The sequence below is a fragment of the Sceloporus occidentalis genome, unplaced genomic scaffold (assembly GCF_023333645.1).
Source record: "Sceloporus occidentalis isolate IW3139 unplaced genomic scaffold, rSceOcc1.0.p SCAF_2, whole genome shotgun sequence".
Classification (NCBI taxonomy): domain Eukaryota; kingdom Metazoa; phylum Chordata; class Lepidosauria; order Squamata; family Phrynosomatidae; genus Sceloporus; species Sceloporus occidentalis.
In genome coordinates this window covers 88,974,285-88,996,267 of record NW_028316982.1, presented here as the reverse complement: position 1 = coordinate 88,996,267, position 21,983 = coordinate 88,974,285, and the positions used below count along the sequence as shown (strand labels likewise).

The window sequence follows — 21,983 nt, the reverse complement described above, 5'->3', positions numbered from 1 at the left end:
GCAGCAATGGCAGAAAAAGGTTCCCTAGATTACCATTACTAATACTCTATTGAAATGCCTAGCAACAAAGTAGTGGTAAATATATTCCAAGGTTTCTGTTCACATAAGAAAGGCCTAGCAGACCTAGATGGACCAGCACACCTCATGGACCAATTTAGCACATGCTCTAGAGAGTCTTCTGCAACGCACCAAAAATTCAGTGACAGACAAGTAAATGGAAAAGTTCCCTGAAAATAGATAGTTTGAAAACCACTTCCCTTGCAGAATACAGAACAAGGTAAACAAGATACTAAAGAGATTGTGTGCATGTGTGTTTTAGAAAGGCATTACAAATTATTTGAGATTTTCCAAACTTTTGGCTCAAAAATCAATTCCCAACACATTTTCAGTTGTATCTATAGTTATATTAACTGATTACACCAATACTAAAATAAATAAATTAATATTACGAACTTTCAGAACCTATACCTCACAAATAACTTCTTTTTCATAGAAACAGGTATTTACTAAAGCATGTTGTGTTAATGAATAGATGCCAGTATTCTGTATTATACCCTTCTGTTATCAAACAAGAGACATTCTGTGATACAAGCTGCTATGAAATTGAGTCTTTCTTGCTAAAGGTAAGAAGGCAAATAACTTTGGTTAATGTATTTGAATCTAATTTGTCCTTAGAGAACAAAGTGCACAGGGTGAGGAAGAGGCTCCACTTTTGATTTTACAACAGCTTGCACTCACAATTACTGAGTGTTTTATAGTCTATCATGGGCCTAGTCATGTTTATATCCACACATATGTCCACCCTTGATGCTCAGAGCATAAAGATCTGTGGGCAGAGGTGATTAACACTTCCAAGTTGTCATGGACAGATAATTTTCTGGTTACACTTAGTATCATGGCCACTATGGAGTGGTTGACCTATTAAGATGGTCAGCACTAAAAGGCTAATGGAACCTTTAGGATTCTAGAATGCTTTAGAGCAGAGGTTCCCAACATGGGGGTCGCGACCTGTTTCTTGGGGGTCGCCAGGTTGGGATTTGCCCCTGCCTCCTCCTCCTCTTCCCCGTGGATACCGGCGCCGGCACCGTGCAGGGATGGGGCTGCCTCCTCCTCCTCCCTGTCATGGCTAGCCAAGAGGAGGACTCAGAGGACGATGAGGAGGACTTGGCTCCTCAGGTGCAGGAGGAACCTGAGGCTGTGCCAGGCCCCAGTTCTGCTCTGCCACGTCCCAGCTCTGCTCTCCCAGCTCCAGTGGTTGAGGCTCAGCAGCCCAGCCTTGCCCCAGTTGAAAGGCCAGATTTGGGAGATTTAGAGCAGCAGAGCATGGAGATTCCTCCCTTAAGTCAGTGAAGAGCAGGAAGGGCGTACCTTCGTCGCTCCAAGAGGCTTGCAGAGAAGCATTCATTAGCCAAGCAGCACCTGGGTCAAGGGAGTGACATATTAACCACCTGGGACACGGTGAGTGTTTGTCAGAGATTATTGTGTTTCCATTAGTGAATGCTGCTGGCTCTAGCTTCTCTGGATCTTGTCCATGGACTCTTGGCATCTTAGACCTTTTACTACTCTTGAACCTACGACCTCGGAATGGACTCGGCAACCAAAACCCTCTGGTATCCTCGACCTCGGACTGAACTGGTATTTGTGATTTCTGAAGTCCCGAATCTGGACTGGCTTGTGACTCACCCTATTCGGACAGAAGGTCTGTTGTACATAAACTGTCTGTTGGCTGTTTACCCTCTTGCCTTGGCTGAGCTACTCTTATCAGCGTGTGTGCTGGCAGCATTCTCGGACACTTCCCTCTTCCCTGTGGGTGCCGGCGTCATGTGGGGATGGGGACGGGGCTGCCTCCTCCTCCCCTCTTCTCAGCGGGTGCTGGGACAGGGATGGGGACACCGCCTCCTCCTCCCCTCTTCACTGCGGGTGCCGGTGCCGCCACTATGCAGGGACGAGACTGCCTCCTCCTCCCCTCTTCCCTATGGATGCTGGCGCTGGTGCCACCACCATACGGGGAAGGGGACGGAGCGGCATCCTCCTCCCCTCCTCCCTGCAGGTGCTGGCACCAGCACCACCATCACGCGGGGACAGGGCTGCTTCCTCCTCCTTCCCTCCTCCCTGTGGGTGCCGGCACCGCTACCGCACGGGCATGCCTCCTCCTCCGATGGCAGCAGCGGCAGGCCAGAGCAGGCTTGGCCGGCACGGAGATGGAGGAGGAGGAAGAGGAGGAGAAGGGGTGAGGAAAAGGAGGCGGAGGGGCTTCCAGCAGTCTTTGCAGCTGGAAGTCCCATCCCTTCTTCCGGCCGGCAGCCTCCCTAATTGGTTGGGAGGCAGGGAAGGGGTGGGACTTCTGACCACAAAGGACACTGGGGCTTGTAGTCCTGCTCCTTCTTGGCTTCCTAACCAATCAGGGAGGCCGCCGGGTGGGACTTTCGGCCGCAATAGGGGTCGCGGTCCAACAAAGGTTGGGAACTGCTGCTTTAGAGGGTCATATGGCTGGTACCACCAACAATCCTGTTGAAGGCCTGGTCAATAAATGGAATCAAGATTTGACTAAGGCTATTGACACAATTGCTCCCAAACGTTCTCCCCAGCCCATTACTAATTGGGCCCTATGGTATACAGATGACCTCAGGGAACTGAAATGGGAAGGACAACTAGAGTGCAGATGGTAGAAAACGCAAATTATATCTGACAAGACAGCCTATAGAGAACATCTTTAGCTTGATACAGACAGGACAAAATAAAGCTGCTTCGGGTCTCTTTGGAGGTATGCTGTTTAAATGATGCATGGGTCCTAAGGGTCTGGAAGTCGCGCCAAAGCCACACTCCAATCCTAAACACTATAGACCAATATCAAATCTCCCTTTCCAGGGCAAGATGGTTGAGAGGGCAGTTGACTTCCAACTCTAGGTTTTTTGGATGAAACAAATTATCTACATCCATTTCAAACCAGCTTCAGAGTAGGATATGGAGTTGAGACTGCTATGGTGTCATGAGCCAAAAGCTGCAGGACTGGGACTTGGAGGAAGAGTCTGATGAGGAGGCTGAGGAAGGGACCAAGACAAGTCTTCCAGGCAGGGAACAGCCTGCAGCTTTCCCTGTTGCAGAGCAGCAAGCCCTTCCTGCTGAACAGCTCCAGCCAGCTCATCCTGTGGAATTGCAGCCTCAGCCAGCAGGACAAGGGCAAGACTCACCTGCTGATGAGACAGAGACCATGGCTGGGGTCTTAAGTCCTCAATTAAGGAGGAGGAACAAAAGGATCCAACAAAGGACAGAGTTAAGATACAGGCTAAGTAACAAGCAATCAAACTCTGATTAGAACCAGCTGGTATCAGGACATTTAAGAGCTGAATTTCCCTAAAGAGTTGCTAGAAGCAACTTGTCTGTTTTCTAGTCAGTATTTTTGTTACCTATTTCTAGACTCCTGCATTCCTACTTCAGACTTCCTAGCTTCTTTGACCTTTGGACCGTGTTGACCTTGATTCCTGTTGCCTCCCTTGACTTGGACTGCTTGACCCATGCCTTTCTCTTAATCACTCTCACAGGTAAGGGCACTTTCTGTCTGCTTCTGATTACACTTGTCCCTCCATATTCGCTAGGGTTAGGGGCACAAGACTCCTGTGAATATGGAAAAATGGCAAATAACGAAACCACCATGTTTTTACCTGAGAGGACAACTCTCTAGGAATCTCTAGCTCCTCCAGTGCAACTCTGTGGTCTACATCTGACAGACAGTGACCATATAACTGCACTGGAGAAGCTACAAATGCCTAGTAGAGTATTCACTCTAGGAATCTCTAGGTCTTTCAGTGCAATTTTTAGTTAAAGTTGACACAGAGTTGTACTGGAGGGCCTAAGATATTTCTGGAGAGAATTTGTTAATCATATCTGCAAATATCATAGCCACAAATATGGAGGGATGAGTGCAGTTGCCTCTGCCTGCATTATCAATCAGAGATTCCCTCTCAGTCAGCCTGTGTGGGCGTTTGGTGAACCAGGACATATGGTTGCTTTGGTGGATGATCTTTGCCTGAGCATTGACAGGGGGAGTGTGTCCCTGCTGGTGCTTTTGGACTTCTCAGTGGTGTTTGATACAATTGATCATGGTATCTTTCTAGAATGCCTGGGGGATTTGGGGATTGGAGGCACAGTGGTTCCAGTCCTAACTCTCAGGCTGGTTCCAGATCGTGGTGCTTGGGAATAACTGCTCCTCAAAAAAGGAGCTATTATATGGCACACTACAAGGTGGCATCCTATTCTCAACACTATTCAACATCTACATGAAACCACTGGGAGATATCATCTGGATTGGGGCAGCAGTTCTATCAATATCCTAATGATACCCAAATATATTTGTCCTTGCCTCCAAATTAGACTCAGTTAAGGACAGTGTGTCTCTTCTGAATGAATGCCTGAAGGAGGTAATGTGCTAGATGAGGAAAAACAAAGCTGAATCCAGACAAGTTAAAACAGTGAGCAAAAGAACAGGGTGAGAAGGGTTAATTTCACCTTCACTTCCATTTGATATTTTTAAAATGGTGAGGTGGTGTAGTGAGCCAACTATATATAAACTGCAGAAATTTCCTAGCTGTTCATAGCAGCTAGCTGTGACATTCATTGGTTAAACTTAGCCCTATACTTTCCTCTCTATATAACCTACCTCACTGGGTTGCTGTGAATATAAAATGGGATAATTCCAGCTATGTTATTCAGAGCTCCACAGAGAAAAAAGGGGCATATTAATGAACCTGTAAACTCAATATACCAGGAAGTAGGATTTGTATTTGTTCTTGCAGGCAGAAGCAAGGAAGCCCAAAACATCTCTGGAGAAAGTGTGCTACTCATTTCCAGTTATATATGATAACAAAAAGATTTTGCTATTGTATGAAGTCAGGAGGAACAGTTAATGACATTTGAAATCACTTACTTTACAGACAGAGGAGATCTGCCATTTGCTGCATCATAAAGGTTTGCTAGTAATTTTTCTTCCCAGTAAAAGTCACAAAATTCTTCAGAGATTACAGTACGAAAGGTATTATACTGCAGATCCTTTAAACCAAAAATATATTTACCTAGTTTAGGAAATAAAACAGTGAATTTAGTTTTTATATTAAAAAGCAACAATTAATCTCTTTTGGAAGGACAGACTTACTCTAAATCAGTGGTTCTCAACCTGTGGGTCACAACTCTTTTGGGGGTCGAACAACCCTTTCACAGGGGTCACCTAAGACCATCAGAAAACATTAGCAAAATTACAGTTATGAAGTAGCAATGAAAATAATTTTATGGTTGGGGGGTCACCACAACATGAGGAACTGTATTAAAGGGTTGCGACATTAGGAAGGTTGAGAACCACTACTCTAAGTTCTTTGGAGAAATGAAAGAACATCTGAGACCTACAAAGATTTTTTAAAATCCTGCATAGAGCTATAGTAAGGGGTAAGCCCCAGCAAGAGAAACCTTTCTTTCTACATAAAACTTAATCCATGAAATGAGAACATGTTAAGTCAACACTTAGGTAAACCCCATAGATTTTGTTCTCCTCTAGGCCTAAAAGTAGTAAGGATCTTGTAGTAGTTAGAACTGTCAATTATAAATAAAAATGGCTACTACAAACCCATGGGTGGAGGTAAATTATACCTCTGCTCTGTCATGGACGGATCACTTTCTGGTCAAGGTGGGACTTACCCAGACCCCCCTCGGGGGTGGAGGACCTATTAGAATGGTCCGCCCGCGAAGGCTGATGGAACCCAAAAGGTTCCAGGAAGCCCTAGAGGGATATATGGTTGGGAATGATGGCGATTCTGTTGATGCCTTGGTTGATACCTGGAAAAGCGATCTTATGAGGGTTATAGACAGCATCGCTCCTGAGCATCCTTTCCAGCCTGCTCCTAATAAAAAACCATGGTACACTGAAGATCTTTGTAAAATGAAGCAGACTGTGCAATGACTAGAGCGCCGCTGGCGGAAACATCAACGTTTATCCAACAAGACACTCCATGAGATCTTATTGAAGTATTATGGAGTGGCAATAGATGCAGCAAAGAATTTCTTCTATGCTGCACGTATTGCATCTGCAGAGCTGTTTAGGGTGGTCAAAGAGCTATCTCAACCATCTCCCACCCTAAATGTATTATTTGAACCAACTAAAGCCTGCTGTGATGCTTTTAATAACTTTTTCGCGGATAAAATCTCTCGGATAAGGACTGATCTGGACTCCGGCATTATAGAAGATAGGAAGAGAGATATCCAGTGACTCTGTGGACCTTGTTAGACTGGATCATTTTGAGTTTGTAAATATTGATGAAGTGGACAAGATTCTTGGATGTGTCAGGAGGATGACGTGCCCTCTTGATCCTTGCCCATCATGGTTGACCGCCCAGGGAGGGGATGCAACAAAAACATTACTACAATCTATAATCATGCATCCCTCAGGGAGGGAAGATTTCCATCACAATTAAAGCAAGCAGTTGTTAGACCACTTTTGAAAAAACCCTCCCTGGATCCCCTGGTGAGAAACAATTATAGACCGGTCTCTCTTTTACCATTTTTGGGCAAGGTGATCAAGAGGGCAGTTGCCTTCCAGCTCCAAGCTGTCTTGGATGAAGCCGATTATCTAGACCCATTTCAAACTGGTTTCAGGGCAGAATACAGAGTTGAGACGGCCATGGTCGCCTTAGTCGATGATCTCTGTCTGGGCATCAACAGGGGAAGTGTGACCCTGCTGGTGCTCTTGGACATTTCAGCGGCATTCGATACCATAGACCATGATAGCCTTCTGGAATGCCTAAGGGAGTTAGGTATTGGGGGCACTGTGCTCCAGTGGTTCCATTCCTACCTCTTGGGCAGATTCCAGATGGTGATGCTGGGGGACAGCTGCTCTTCCAAGAGACAGCTGACATCTGGCATCCCTCAGGGTGCCATTCTGTCCCCCATGCATTTCAACATTTACATGAAGCTGCTGGGAGAGACCATCCGGAGACATGGGGCGCGGTGTCATCAGTACGCTGCTGACACCCAAATTTATTTCTCTATGTCCCCGACTATTGCAGTGACTAGGGATGGCATCTCTCCTCTGGATGCCTGTCTTGGATCAGTAATGGGCTGGATGAGGGTAAATAAACTCAGACTGAATCCAGAGAAAACGGAGGTACTCGCGATAGGTACCCCAAGTCCAGGGATGGAGTTTTGTCACCCAGTCCTGGATGGGGTCACACTTCCCCTAAAGGACGAGGTTTGCAGTTTGGGAGTACTCTTGGATCCGTCCTTACAGTTGACATCCCAAATAGATGTGACGGCCAAGAGTGCTTGGTATCAGCTTCAGTTGATATGCCAACTGTGTCCCTACCTGGGCCAAAAGGACCTTGAAGCAGTAGTACTCACAGTGGTAATCTCTGTTAGATTTCTGCAATGTGCTCTACTTGGGGCTACCCCTTGTACCAAATTTGGAAACGTCAATTGGTTCAAAATGCAGCAGCCAGATTGGTCACCGAAACATCTAGGTTTGACCATATAACACCAGTACTGAAATCTCTTCACTGGCTGCCAATTAGCTTTCAGGTGCAATACAAGGTGTTGGTTATCACCTTTAAAGCCCTACATGGCTTGGGCCCGAGTTACTTGCGGGAGCGCTTCTCCCTACATAATCCGCCCCGCACTCTTAGAACATCTGGGAAGTTCTTACTAGAATGTTATAATACCAGGTTAATGACAACTTCACATAAGGCATTCACTGCCGCGGCCCCAAGATTATGAAATGACCTACCGGAAGAGATCCAGCTCATTACTACCTTAGAGGCCTTTAAGTAGGCACTCAAAACGGATCTCTTCTGGCGGGCTTATCCGCTGAATTCCATATAAAAAGGTTATGACGACTGCTCTTCCTTGATTCTGATTGTTTGCTAATGGACGAATTGTAATTTTTAGAGAATAGGAATTCTTGGTAAATTCAGTGTTTTATTGTTGTATTGATTGTAAATTGTACTAAGCGTCTTTTAAGGTTGTAATCCCACCTCGATCCGTGGGCGAGGCGGGAGGTATAAATAAACTATATTATTATTATTATTAATGACAATCTGTCTATTGAGATGGTATATCATATTTTTTGCATACCTATAGCCAGAACTTCATCTGTATTTTTACAGAATCCACTAAAAGAGAACTCTTCTTTCATGAGATGCACCATGTTCTTCAAGATAGCATCATTTATCCCATTATTTTCATATGACATTCCTAGTGTGACTGGAGAAGCAGAATTCTGATCCATGTAGGTATGTGATGTATGATCCAATAAGGGGACACTGGTCTCTGCAGCTGTACTGGATGCATTACTAAGTATGTGGGATGCATCCATTTCAGAACACTTCCTTTGAGTCTCTTTATTAATTGTTGTTGAGGGGAAACTGTTAATCTGGGCTTTTGTGTCCCAAAATTCATTTGCATGCTTGCAATTTCTCAGGTTGTTTACAGATGATTTATGATGCAGGGATTTGTCAGCAGAACAGCTCACTATAGAATCTGAGAGGAGGACATGCAAACTGGAACAACTGTAAGCTGTTTTTGAATGGAGGGGTTTATTTGATATTTGCTCTGACACAGCTATCTGTACTGGTACAAGCGTTAAGACCCTTGTCTCTGGGTCCTGCTTCAAAAGAAAGTTCTTTATAAAAGTCATATTAGATGGCACAGTACAGTTTGAAATACTGGAAGAAGGTGATTGTGAAATACACATCTCTTGAGAGACACATGAAGATTTAGAGAGCAATGGTAATTTATCTATGGATGAACTAGTGTTTGAATATTTTTGCGTATCATACGCCAGAATATCAGGTGTCATACAAGTAGCTGGCATGTTACAGTCTTCAATTTCTTCATTTTCAGTTTCAATTTGTAAATGCATTGAATTTTTCTTATTCACAGGTACCACTCCTTCCACAGTTGTTTCATGCTGTACCATCACAGATGCAGTGGTATTTCTGAAAAATAAGCACCATGTTTTGTAAGAAACAATCAGAACCCAAACCTGTCTAAAACATGAAGAATTTCAACAAGTCTCTTTAATTTACGAGTCTTGGAACAGCTGTGTCAAAACAGCTGTGCGGTTGACACGGCCCTGATCCAGCTAGGAAATGGCTGGCATTGCACCATCGCTTAGGGGCTATGTGTACAGCCCCATAGATTTTTTTTAGGGGTGGACATGCAGCTTGCCATGATACTGAGCCCTTAAACACTAGCAAAGGGCAGAAAGATTTTAAGAGGGTGTAGGAAAGAGTTTCTTCAAAAATACAATAAGGTTTCAGTTTCAGTCTGTCTGGAGTTCAGAGACAATTCTCAAATTTTGTTGCAGGTCTCCATCTCTTAGCACCTATTAAGAGATTAAAGATAAAATGGGAAGTTTCAAAATGGTAACTCTGTCCATCTAGAAGAAGGGTGAGCAACACAGCTGCTCCACGCAGCTGCTGACTGAAATTTTTGATTTTCAGGTTTTAAAGCAGAATCATGATCCCAAGAGGTTCCTGAAAGTGTGATTTTATTTTAAAATAAGGTGGTTGCTCTCTGTGCATCTTGCTTTAAGTGAAAACCAATTCACTAAACTAGACATAAAATTTGCAATCAATCAATCAATAAATAAATAAATAAATAAATAAATGGAAAACTATGGGGTGGGGGAAGGATTCAGAACAGTTGGGGGGGGGGGGAAGCAGTGTTAGCAACCTTTCCAGACTGGAAGTCATAAAATGTGCTTTGGCATTTGTTTGGTATAATAAAAGTACAGTTTATTCAGAAAATAATAAAAAATGGAATCCTCTTTTAAAATGTTATGTTTTCCTACAAAAGGAGCTACAAAATCCTGAACTGTAAGAAAGACTTGCTGTTAGGGACCTCTTTGCTTTTGTTAGTTTATGAAAATCAAGCAAAAAACAAACAAACAAAACTAGTATGAACAGAAGGAACCATCAACATCAGCAAAAACAAAGAATATTATTTTATCTCCTCTAGCCTGTGTCAAGTGGACATAAAGCACCCATCCCATAAAAAGAAGGTCCTAGAGAAAAAAGGAAACCAAGGGTCAGGAATTACAATAATCTGATATTGTACATCAGCGCTTCTCAAACTATCTGATACAAGCAAACTCTTTCCCCCCACCCCTTTTAATGTGCCAGGTTCCAGCAATGAGTACTATTTTTATGCCTATTGGGTACAACTGTTTCTTTCTTCGCTGGAAATTTGCCACGCACCAGCAGCCAATGGTTCACATCCTGCTGTTAGTGTGCAGATAACCGTGACCACTTTGAGTAACACTGCTACATACTGTCTTACCTAAATGAATACCTGCTACATAGATGTTGGAAATAATGGTGGGGATTGGAATAAATATATGAACACCATGTTTTAAATTTTTAATTTTTCAATCTTAAAGAAAATATTTTGTTATCCCAAGTTTTCAATAATTCCAAAAAATAAGGCTTTAGGGAAAAACTTTTTTCTGGGGGTTTTCCAGGCCTTTCCATCTGTAATGAAAATGTTAGATTTCCCCCCACCCCAAACCAGAAACAACTGGTTTCTTTCTTTAACTTCTGCTGCTGATTTATGCAACCATGTACCTGGTCTAGGTACTAGTATAGGATTTGCAACATGCACATCATTTTTAACATCTAGTCTCAATGCTCTGAGCTCACTTTTACAGAACTGAAGGGCAGAAAATAGCAACTACAATGATAAATGAGTCAAAACAATCAGAAGTTAAAAGCAGCAAGGGCTTTTTGCTTCAGTAAAGAAAAAGGTGATATGACTAAGAGAAGACACACAGGTTTATAGCATTATGAATGGCATAGCAAGAAGAAAAGCTTTCTCAATATACTGTAAGAAGCAAAATAATTCAGTCAGCCTGATGAATAGGAACAGATTTAGAACAGATAAAAAGAAAACACTTGTTCACAGAGCTGATAACAATGCAATTGCTTACCAAAGAAGTGACGGTCACCACTAGTCTCGGTAGCTTTAAAACAGATCTGACAAAACCACATTGAATAAGTGCAACAACCACTATTGGAGCTGACAGTGAATTTCTTGGGTGATGCTCCTCATTGAGGGAGAGAGAGGCAGGCTAGCTCCACCAGGCCTGCCTGGAAGAAGATAGCCCTCCCTTCATCTACCATCTTGAGGGAGAGAGAGGCAGGCTAGCTCCACCAGGCCTGCCTGGAAGAAGATAGCCCTCCCTTCATCTACCATCTTGAGGGAGAGAGAGGCAGGCTAGCTCCACCAGGCCTGCCTGGAAGAAGACAAGCCCTCCCTTCAGCCACCTTCTTGAGGGAGAGAGATTGTATTGTATTGCATTTTTGTTCTGTACACCGCTATGATCATTGCGGAATAGCGGTCTATAAATAAACTGTATTATTATTATTATGGGAGGTAAGTGAAAATTGTTTTCTTTTGATGTACAGAAGATACACTACGCTCTTGGTAAGTAAAATAAAAATTGGAATCACAGATTGAAGTCTTAGAAAAGCCCCAAAAAACTAGAAAATTTTGTGTTAGGTTAGAATAATTAATGAAAAAAGTAAGAATTGGGATGGAAATAATTTTTAGATGAAAACTAGTAACTATAGATCCTCTATAACAGCTGATAACACATAAGACAAAGTGTTCACTACAGAGGTAAAGAATTTTTCTTTTGTATAACTTCTGGAAAAACTCTGCATATAAGATACAGGAGACAAGCCCAAATGCTAACTATAAAAAACTAGAAATCCATGTATTGAATCCATTAGCGAATTGTATTAATGCATTATAGCATGATGTCCAAAAGCCATAAGTAGCAAAACAGAGCCCCCTTCTGCAAACAGCAGGCTACATAGCCAGACATGACTAACTACGATAGAAACAGAAATCTTTGGGATATATCTGGCTTCACTTTGGTCAAAAAGTAGTCACCATATTATTATTTTTTAAAATGCCTAATTTGTTCCACATTTAATCTGACTTTTTACTGTCCAAACATCACAGGGACACACTTACTTTTTACTATCTGTATTTTGATGCACGATAATAGGCTTAAAGTGTGTTGCTGAAGAAGTGAAAGCATTTGGCAATGAAGTGCTTCCTCTGTTTAAAGGCAGCTGGCACGGCACTGGTCCTTTCACTGCTATCAGTTTACTTTCATTGCTCATAGGTAAAAATCCTAACAGGCGAACAGGATGAACACAAAGACAAAATAATGTATTTAGCAGAGAGGATAAACAATTGCTGGCATACAAGAATTTTCTTCCCAAGAGGACTAGACTCGATAGCAACCAGTGTTCTCACAGAACATTGGAGGAATACTGGCTGGTCTACACAAGTACTCACCCAAGTTATCATCCACTGAATTTTTCTCACTTTGAAAATCGAAAGGCAAGCTATCGTTAAAAGAATCCACTTCTTTGAAAGCCTAGCAGCAAAACAATATAAAAATATATAAAATGCATCTGAAACACATCTTTAAAAATTGCAACAATAAAGACATTTATTTGGTCATGTTTGCACTCCTTTGTCCTGAGGGCTCAACATGCTCCTATTCTGATGCCATGACAACAGCAGACGTGGAAAATCAAGGGAGGCATTAATTCTCAAGGCCCCTCCTTCTTTCCACATTCCTGCCACTTTCATAAGGCACGTAATTTAATATTATGAGACTCCACATTTATAATTAATGGAACATGAACCCCACAAGCCAATGCTGTCCTAATAGACTCAGTTTGATATTGTCAGCTTCCAAAATGTATTCACACACCATAGACTCAACTACAGAAAGCAAGGCTAGCAGAGATAAGAGAGCAAACAGGACTTTGAAGAAAGGCAGTTTTTAGGTTCTACAAAGACATGGCTGGAGGACACAGTTAGAGCTGTCTAGGACTGCTCAGAAACATGGCAAAGTACAATATACAGAGTTGACAAAATTTTTTTAGCATCCCAAATTCTTGAGGGAGAAAAAGAAATAAGTGGAGGAACATGTGATGTAATGGATTCTTAGCTGCATCTGTAGGCTTCTTATTAAAGTAATTTGATGTTTTACAATCCATTTCCATTTAATTTCCTTATTAGTCAATTTGAAATGAAGGTTGTTGACACAACACACTGTACATGTGTTCACAGTGTACATACATATTCAAATATCTGTGAGAATTGCTGTATGAATGTGTATTCCTATTTTGTACCAAAACAGAAGAATCCTCTTACACCAAGACTATCAATCAAATGTACAGCTGTACCTGGACAGAAGAAACACGTGCTTGTGAACTAATGAATACGTGTTCATTTTATTTTCGGTATGGCTAGCTTCCATACAGCATAAGCCATTTTATCCCCAAGGAGATACCACAGGAAATTCTGAAGAGGACATTTTCTACACTCATGGGAGGAAAATCTGAGAATGTTTGGAAGAAGAGTGTGTAAATTAAAAGCATCAACAAGGAAAGCCATTGGTAGACAGACCTACACCTAACATGTTCAGCACAGCCTTCAACCAGCAGTAGCTTTGAATCCAAAGATTGGCCCGGATGAGTCTAGAACTGTATTCCAGTTCAGGGTGATGCAACAGCCAACTGACTTAAGCAGATAGTTGGTTTACTTAACTCCATCCTGCCCCTTCTTTATTTTTAAATTAAACTGCAAAACTATTTTGAGTCTTTCTTGCTTTCTCTTTCATACTTAATTCTCCTCAATATTTTTTAAAATATTTGTTAATATTTCTACTACATTGTGAAAATTTCATAGTAGTGTTTTTGGTAGACAGATAACATAAAAATCTGTTTACACATCTACAACTGAACTAGTTAAATTCATACTGCTTTACAGAGGAGAAGTAAGCCATACCTACCATGCTAAGATTTATTTCTCTTTAGGGTAGCAGTTTTACTTTTATAAGTAACTGCTTAAATTTTAAAACAATACAGAAGACCCTCAAATTCCTCATTTCTGCTTTTATTGATTTATAAAGAAGAAGATTGAATACTTGTACTTAAATTTTTAAACCCAGACACCCCAGTCTGAACACATGTACTGTATCTTCAATTACACATGAATAAGAGTGGGTGGAATCCTATTGGTTAGTCCCAACTAGAGTAGACCCATTCAGTTAATTGCTGAATGTTGAGTCAGTACATAGGTAAATCTAATGGATTTAATGGGTCTACTATAGTCAGGACAAAAATAAAACATAGGCCAGTATGGGTACAAGTTGAGTATTCCTTATCTGAAATACTTGGGACCAGTGTTTTAGATTTCAGATTTATTTATTTTTTAATTTTGCAATATTTGCATATACATAATGAGATACCTTGGAGATGGTGTTAGCACATCCTGAATACTCCACACTCTATTTTGGGTCTGCATATTTCATATCTGGAGACAACATGTTTTGAGAGATTGATGACCTCTCAGGAACACTAGGTCAGGTTCTCAGAAGAAAAGGAGTGTGTCCTGAGGCACGTGCACACCCAAGTAAATAAGACAACCAAATCCAGATGGGTGTATTAAGCGCTCTTTCCTTTCCCTAAATCATCTGCATTTGCTCTTGCAACTTGAAGCAAAGGATCTACTTTCACCCAAAGCAGTAAACCAACTTCTCTGCCTATCCCCTGTTGTATTCTCAGTCAAACTTCCCTGTTCGTCCATTCTGTGTATATCCTGATCCAGTCACTGTTTTTGTCACTGTTTTGTTAAAGCCATCAACCAGTCTGGAATCCCTTCGTCGATTTCTAGGATTCCTAGGAAAGGACATCCAGCGTTTGTTACCTGGCAAGATAGCCCATTGCTTGGGGGCTATATTTTAGTTATAAGTATTGTTTTCAAAACCTAACCTCTGCAGACAAAGCCAGCATACACCTCCTCATGTGTTGCCCTCAGTCTTAGCCACTCCAGCTTTCTGTGGTCTACTCACTGGACAGGTAATTATTGTATATACTCATCTATAACTCTAAAAATTTATGCCCCAAATTTGACCCCCAATCCCAGGTCAACTTATTTAAGAGTCGGTAAGGTAATATGATAGCAGCTCTTTCAGATTTCCCCACGCGGTTGGGAGAATGTTTCTTTTTCTCTTGAACGAAACAGAAAAAGTCCTGGGTGATTGACTGCTGTTAAACAAATGAACAGTCCTTCTTCCGTCTGTACCGGCTGCTATTGTCTGGGGAGTCAAGAGTGAAACTGAAGTTGAAACGCTGAAGCAAAAAGCCTCAATTAGAATCTCTCTTGCTGTGCACACACATACACACACTGAAGGAGCCTCCAAGTTTTACCCTCGACTTATCAATGAGTCATGGCAAAATCCATAATTTTGGACCCAAAACCTGCCCTTGACTTATACATGAGGTCAACTTATAGTCGAGTATATATAGTATCACTCCACCGCAAATCCCTAAAACTCTGCTATCACTTTTCCGTATTTCCATTCCGGCTAGCTCTGAATGCAGTGTCTGTTTGAATGGCTATCTTGTGTATGTAATTGCACTCTGCATTTTTCTAAATAAAACTCTTAATTCACCCCAAACCTTGGGTTCGCCTCAGTTATTACTGGTACACACAGGTGCAAATGGTTCTAAAGATCATCTTTAAAACCACATTTTGTAAAACCATCTTTTACAAAAGCTAATTTCCCCTAGTCCCCCCTCCCACTTTCTTTGACTAACAATGAGGCCTATTCTGAACATGAAATTCATTTATGTTTCATATACACCTTATACACATAGCCTGAAGGTAGTTTTATAAACAATATTTTAAATAATTTTGTGAATGAAACAAAGTTTGTGTATTATGAACCATCAGAAAGAAGACCTGTCACTATCTCAGCCACCCATGCGGACAACTTTGGATTTTGGAATATTTCGGGTTTTGGAATTCTGTGTAAGGGATACTCAACCTGATACAGATCACAAATCTTTGCATAAAGCATACAGTTTAAACATTACATGTAAATAACTATACCAGGGTCAAGATTAGCAAATTTTGTGTATATACACATAATCTAACGCACAACATGATTCCAGTGTCTCATTTCCCTGAAACCTAATCTTTTTTACCTTTAGAGTATTCTATCCAGAATCCTGTGCGTTCTTTTAGGCTGTGTCTTCCAAAACAAAATGAATTTTTGCAGTAAGATGTCAGGACAATGACAAAGTAACAGAACTAACAATATACAGTGTGCACGTGCCATACACAGTTTCAGCTTATGCTGAAACTGTGCAGCGGGAAAAACAATGATGTGCGCACCATGCTGCACTGCATGCACACACCCTGTTGTTTTTGATGGGGCTCGAGCATACACTTTTTTTCCATTATAGGGGGGGATGGATCCCCCCTGTAAAGGAAGGGCCCACTGTATGGTCAAAAGCATCTGCAAGTCTGGAGTGCCTCTGTAACAATATGCAAACTACAAATATCTGAATCATGTCCAAATATTGTAGTGATGCACATACTAACTAACAGATAATTATTGTCTTTCATGATGGAATAATTTTATAAATGCTGAGAAAAGCAGATACATAAAGGACGCTGAAAACTATTCTTAAATATGTGACAATTAGCGGTTTTGTGCAATATACCCAGCACAGTATAATATCTTTATTTAGGTCAGAGGTCGTAATAAACAGAAGAAAATGTTTAATTTTCTAAACATTAAGGCTGACATAATCAAGACTTTAAACAATGTTTGAAAACTGTTTACTGATCTGATGTAAAACAAAAAAAGAAAAGTTTGTTGAGTCAAGTAACAAGTGTAATTTGAAAAGAGTTAATAGGAATAAAAATATAAATAAACAAAATACACATAAACAAACAGAAAATGAATACCTGAAAGGCATATTTGGGTAAAAATGCCAGAACCTTCTTGCTGTTTATACTTTGTTCAAGTAGATAGTTGTCGCATGTCTAACAACATGAAAAATCACAATCATGTTAAGTGGGAAAGTGGTACTTTCAACAATACAGAAATGGTGTTATAATTCTCTTAATTTATGAAGTTTACTTTGTTACAATTAATCTGAAATGGTTAAATTTCAATGTTATTTATAAACAGACACACACACATAATCTCAAGGGGCCCATTAAGGCAAGACTGCACTTAATTTCAGACTGTTAACTAAAATATTTGAAATTCATCTTCACTACAAAACAGGATAAAACCACTTAAAAATCTCTAACAGCTTAATTCAATTCACCTTAATTGCATCTGCCAGAGAAGGCCTGTCTTCTGACTTTCTTCTTGCCATATGCAGAAGGAAATTCTTCAGTTTCCTTGGCAACACCAGTTTGCGATCAGGTGGAAAATTACATTTTGCTGCTCTCCACAAAATTGCAGCAATACAGTAAATACAGACCTGTTGGAAATGGCACAGTGAAAAGGCAAGTAAGTCACTGGACAACTCCCATTTAGAGTGCACCTTGCTTTAAATTAATATACTTAAAGCAGTCTGTTTTCGGTCATAATAATCTACAAATGGCTGTGCTGACATTCTTGCTAGCATTAGCACAGGTATCCAAGTCTACCCAGGGCATACCTTGGGGTCAGGATACAGTGGAATGTTATTGTGAGCTTTTCCTCATGATTCCTGAAACCATGCCCTAACCACTAATTAGCCACTGCTGGAATATTCTGTGAACTGACTTCTCAGTGACAATAATGCCACAACCAACTTTGATGGAGAGCACTGCTACTGGTAATGATTTGGGAGTAGTTTAAATCCAGGTAAATGTGAATTTGAAGGCCAGCATGGTGTAGTGGTTTAAGTGTTGGATTGACTCTGGACACCAGAGAGGTCTGGTCTGGGGACCAGAGACCATTAGGAATGGGAATACACAAAAGATAGTTGCAGAACATTTCAGTCTTCCTGGGTATTCCACCTTGGACCTAAGAACATCAGTCCTTGAACGAAAAAACTACGAAGGAAGGTTGGACAGAGAAATATCAGAACTGGAATGTTTCCACAAACTCCAATCCATCTAAGGCCCCAAAGAGATGGGCAGCAAAGAGCAGCTTCCAGCCACTTCCAGCAGACAATACACACCTGCAGAGTAGTTGGAAGCCACACAGACATCATGCCTGGCCAGGAAAAGCCAGGAATAAAATAAGCAGGGAAAGTCGTCTCTTTGCTGGTGTCTTGTTCAGGATGGTAGTGGCATCCCAGATTGGGAGTGGGCCACGTGGACGCCACGGTCCCATGCTAATCAGGGGCAACTGGGGCTGGAGCGGCCTCAGGCCGCTCCAAGCAGCCAGTCTGTATGACCCCTGAGTTGAATGGAGACAATGTTTCCTGGCACATTACACATATTATAACACTAGTTAACACCCATGCTTCATGAGGGTGCTCTTGAATAGTTTATCACATCTCTTTTCTGGTTCCCAGCCAGTGTCACACTACATTCCAATAACTCCTTTCACCATTCATATGGTTATCTATCACCCTGGTGTTAAGCAACATCTTTCCTCCTACCTCTGTCTCCCAATGGCCACTGGCCTATATTATTATTATTATTATTATTATTATTATTATTATTATTATTATTATTATTATTTTATATAGCACTGTAGATTTGCACAGCGCTGTACATAAAAACAATAAATATAAAAGAGTAAACCTGCCTATGGCATACAATCTAAGAAATAATAGGATAATACATAGAAATACAGGGAATGGTTCAATAAAACAGGCAACAAAAAAGAACATCAAATAGCAAGTGACAATCACGCAATGCCAACCATAGTTAAATCAACCACAGTTAAAAATGGAAGTTGTCATCTCATCACCATATCCAAAGTTTTGTATTTCTATTGCTACTTCATACACAACCCACTCATTCATAGCTATAAAGCTCTGTCCCTATATATCTGATAAAGCAGACTTAAGTCAACGAAAGCTTATGCTACCAACATCTCTCAGGTAGTCTCAAAGGTGTTACAAGAGCCCACTGCATACAGTATTAGTACGGTATGTTTGCCAAAGTTATTATAATGGACCAACATAATCCCATTTTCTTTATGCTCTTGTACTCTCAAACCACAATTACTCAGAAAATAAGGACAACATTATATTGTTCTGCCACGTTTTTTACCCTACAGAACAGGTAAGAAAGGAAATAACCTGAATTATTTTAAAAATGCAAAGAGTACATTTTGTGCTCTTGTAATGTGGTGGCTCAAGTGGTTAAGACACTGACTCTGTTGATTGCAAGATTGGCAGGCTGACAGTTTGAGCCTGAGTGCCGCATGCTGGGATGAGCTCCCATCACTAGTCTGCCAGCCTAGCAGTTTGAAAGCATGCAAATTCAAGTGGATAAATAGGTATCACTTCAGTGGGAAGGTAACAGTGTTTGGCACAGTCATGCTGGCCACATGACCACCAGAGCAGTCTTCGGACAATGCTGGCTCTTCAGCTTAGAAACGGAGATGAGCACTGCTCCCTACAGTCGGTTATGACTAGACATTCATGTTAAGGGACTACCTTTACCTTTTGTGCTCTTGTAACCTACACAGACTGTCTAGCCTAGCCCTGTAGGTGAAGAATCAGAAAAGATCTGGTAGGAAATTGGGAAGCTTAATAGTAACTATGGACTCATCACATTGCATATTTAAAATGAATCTGGGCATGGGTCATGTACAAAAGAATATGGTATTCATTTCTGTATCTTTGGTATGTCTTATATTTGTATTATCACTGTAGGGCTATGCTTTTCAAGCTGCACCCATCCATTGATGAATCAAAGGAATGCGTAGACTGCATGAGTACAATGTTTGCAAGTGCATATCAAACTTCCTATTTGGACACAAAGGATCTAACAGTTATATTCATGCATTTAGCTCCAGTTATGGCAATTCCTTTATTATTCTATATAGCTGTAGTTTCAACTAAAAGAATGTTCCTTACTTTAAATCTTTATAAGTATAATTATAACTAGACTTTAAAGGAACCATGTAGAGGGATATTTCGCAGGGTATTTAAAATATCCAGCAAAACCAAAAATCCACCATCTATAAAATATCCACCATCTAATCCATGACTTGTACTTTCAATTTCAGGTTGAACTAAATCTTCAATAAATGAAGTCTCATGTCAGTAACAAAGTTGTTCTGTTTAGATTAGAAGCTTATGGTCAAAATAGATGAGACAGTCTTCACACAGGTAGTAATTGTTTGATTTTTCAAACCCCCAATCTGGATTATGACCATCAAAAGGTAAAATCTCTGCTCTATCAATGCATGGTCCTGGTCTAATACAGGATTTTGTGTTATTACTATTTGGCTTTTTAATAAAAGCAAAAGTAATCAAATTGATTTTTGCTAGCATTCAGCTATATAATAACTGAGATATTGGGTGTATCCAGATGAAGCTTTTATTAAACAATCAGCCTGCCTCATTCAGAGATTTACAAGGAGATGTCTTCAATCTTTAATTCTTCTTATATATATAAAAAAAGCACTAGAAGGAACGATGGAATAGCTCACCTTTTGATTGCTAACAGTTAGAGATTTTTATCTGGAAAAAGCTTAAAATACTGGCATTTTAGTGTTTTTAAAGAATGAGATTGTGTTCCAAGGTGCAATAAATAAAGGCAAAGTAAATATAAAATTATAATTGATCTGTTAATTACACTACAAGGCTATGGTTACCTTTTCAGTGACAAAATCCTCTTCTGATATCTCAGGAGCCAAATAAAACATATCATAAGAGCCTAGAGAGAGTAAGATAAATCCACTTTAATTTTAACAAAAACTTAATATGCATTAACATAGCAGGTAATGAATTGATAATCACTAAAATAAAATAGATTAGCAGCTTGCATTTACCTTCACTTTTAGGTGGAACAAAGAGAATGCTTCCATCACAGTTGATCATGACAGAGTCTAGACACAAATATGCTGAAAAACATATAATGGAAATATGTAAATAGTCAAGAATCTAATAAGGACTTATGCATAAATAGAATAGTGAAGAAAGGGGAAAATAAAAGCTCTTCATAAACTTTTCTGGCAATGTATAAATGGATTCAAAAATGTAAGGCTCTGAAAGATCCTGAATTAATTGAGCTTATTCCTGAATTGTTCACTGTCTTAAGAGCAAGAGGTATTTTTTTCCTCCACATCAGGCAAATATACTATAGCAAAGGTATAAGCAGATGCTACTGAATGTTTTTCTAAGGTTTTCCCTGAAGAATATACTGAGGATAGGCAATTAACAGTTCTCTTGATTGGCTTAATCACCTTTTAGTTAAGAGTCAACCAGGGAACCCGTCTTAACCCTGAAACTATTTCTCCCTGTTTGAATGCCTAACATCATTATTGATGCTAGAGGTTTGTTAGATTGGGCTGAAAGATATCCAGGAACTAGCAATGTTACCACCAGCACCATTTTTTAAAAAAGTATGAAGGAGAAGGTGAAAATATCCAGAAAGAAAAGTGCTAAAAAAAAGCAGCTAGACCTGAGGCCACGGGAGGGACTCACACAGCCCTCCCAAACTAGTAGCACTGCACCTCCCACCAGCCCTAGCCAGCATAACCAATGGTGAAGGATGTGGGAAATTGCAGTCCAACCACATTTTTCGCACACCTACACTAGATGTTACCAGAAATTTCTCATGCACCAAAGTATAACAGGACACCGTTTGCAACATCTTCCAAAATGTTACGGATTAAGTCTTCATCTGCACTCCAGAAATTATGGCACAATGTTATGGAAACCTGGAATGTGTAGTTTGTTTTGGCACCAGGGTGCTCTGACAAAGATGGCTAAATAACTCACAAAACTACAAATCCCATAGATTTGTATTCCATAACATTGAGCCATGACAGTTAAAGTGGTGTCAAAAAAATAAGTGTTTTGTGGGTTTTTCGGGCTATGTGGCCATGTTCTATAAGAGTTTATTCTTGACGTGTTGCCACCATTTGTGGCTGGCATCTTCTTTCTCTGAAAATGCCAGCTACAGATGCTGGCGAAACATCAAGAATCAACTCTTAT

At 40.6% G+C, this 21,983-nt stretch overlaps 1 protein-coding gene across 1 annotated transcript in view; it reads right to left on the bottom strand.

Annotated features, from left to right (window-relative positions):
- The window catches only part of LOC149318657 (kinase non-catalytic C-lobe domain-containing protein 1-like), a 100,095-nt gene that overhangs the window by 26,400 nt on the left and 51,712 nt on the right, over positions 1–21,983 (bottom strand). The window contains exons 8-15 of the mRNA XM_089510224.1: positions 20,816–20,887; positions 20,639–20,700; positions 17,193–17,351; positions 16,825–16,902; positions 12,346–12,427; positions 12,016–12,178; positions 8,110–8,972; positions 4,925–5,069 (exon numbers count right to left, since the gene is read on the bottom strand). Of these exons, the coding sequence (XP_089366350.1) occupies positions 4,925–5,069; positions 8,110–8,972; positions 12,016–12,178; positions 12,346–12,427; positions 16,825–16,902; positions 17,193–17,351; positions 20,639–20,700; positions 20,816–20,887 (1,624 nt within the window). The remainder of the gene's footprint in view (positions 1–4,924; positions 5,070–8,109; positions 8,973–12,015; positions 12,179–12,345; positions 12,428–16,824; positions 16,903–17,192; positions 17,352–20,638; positions 20,701–20,815; positions 20,888–21,983) is intronic.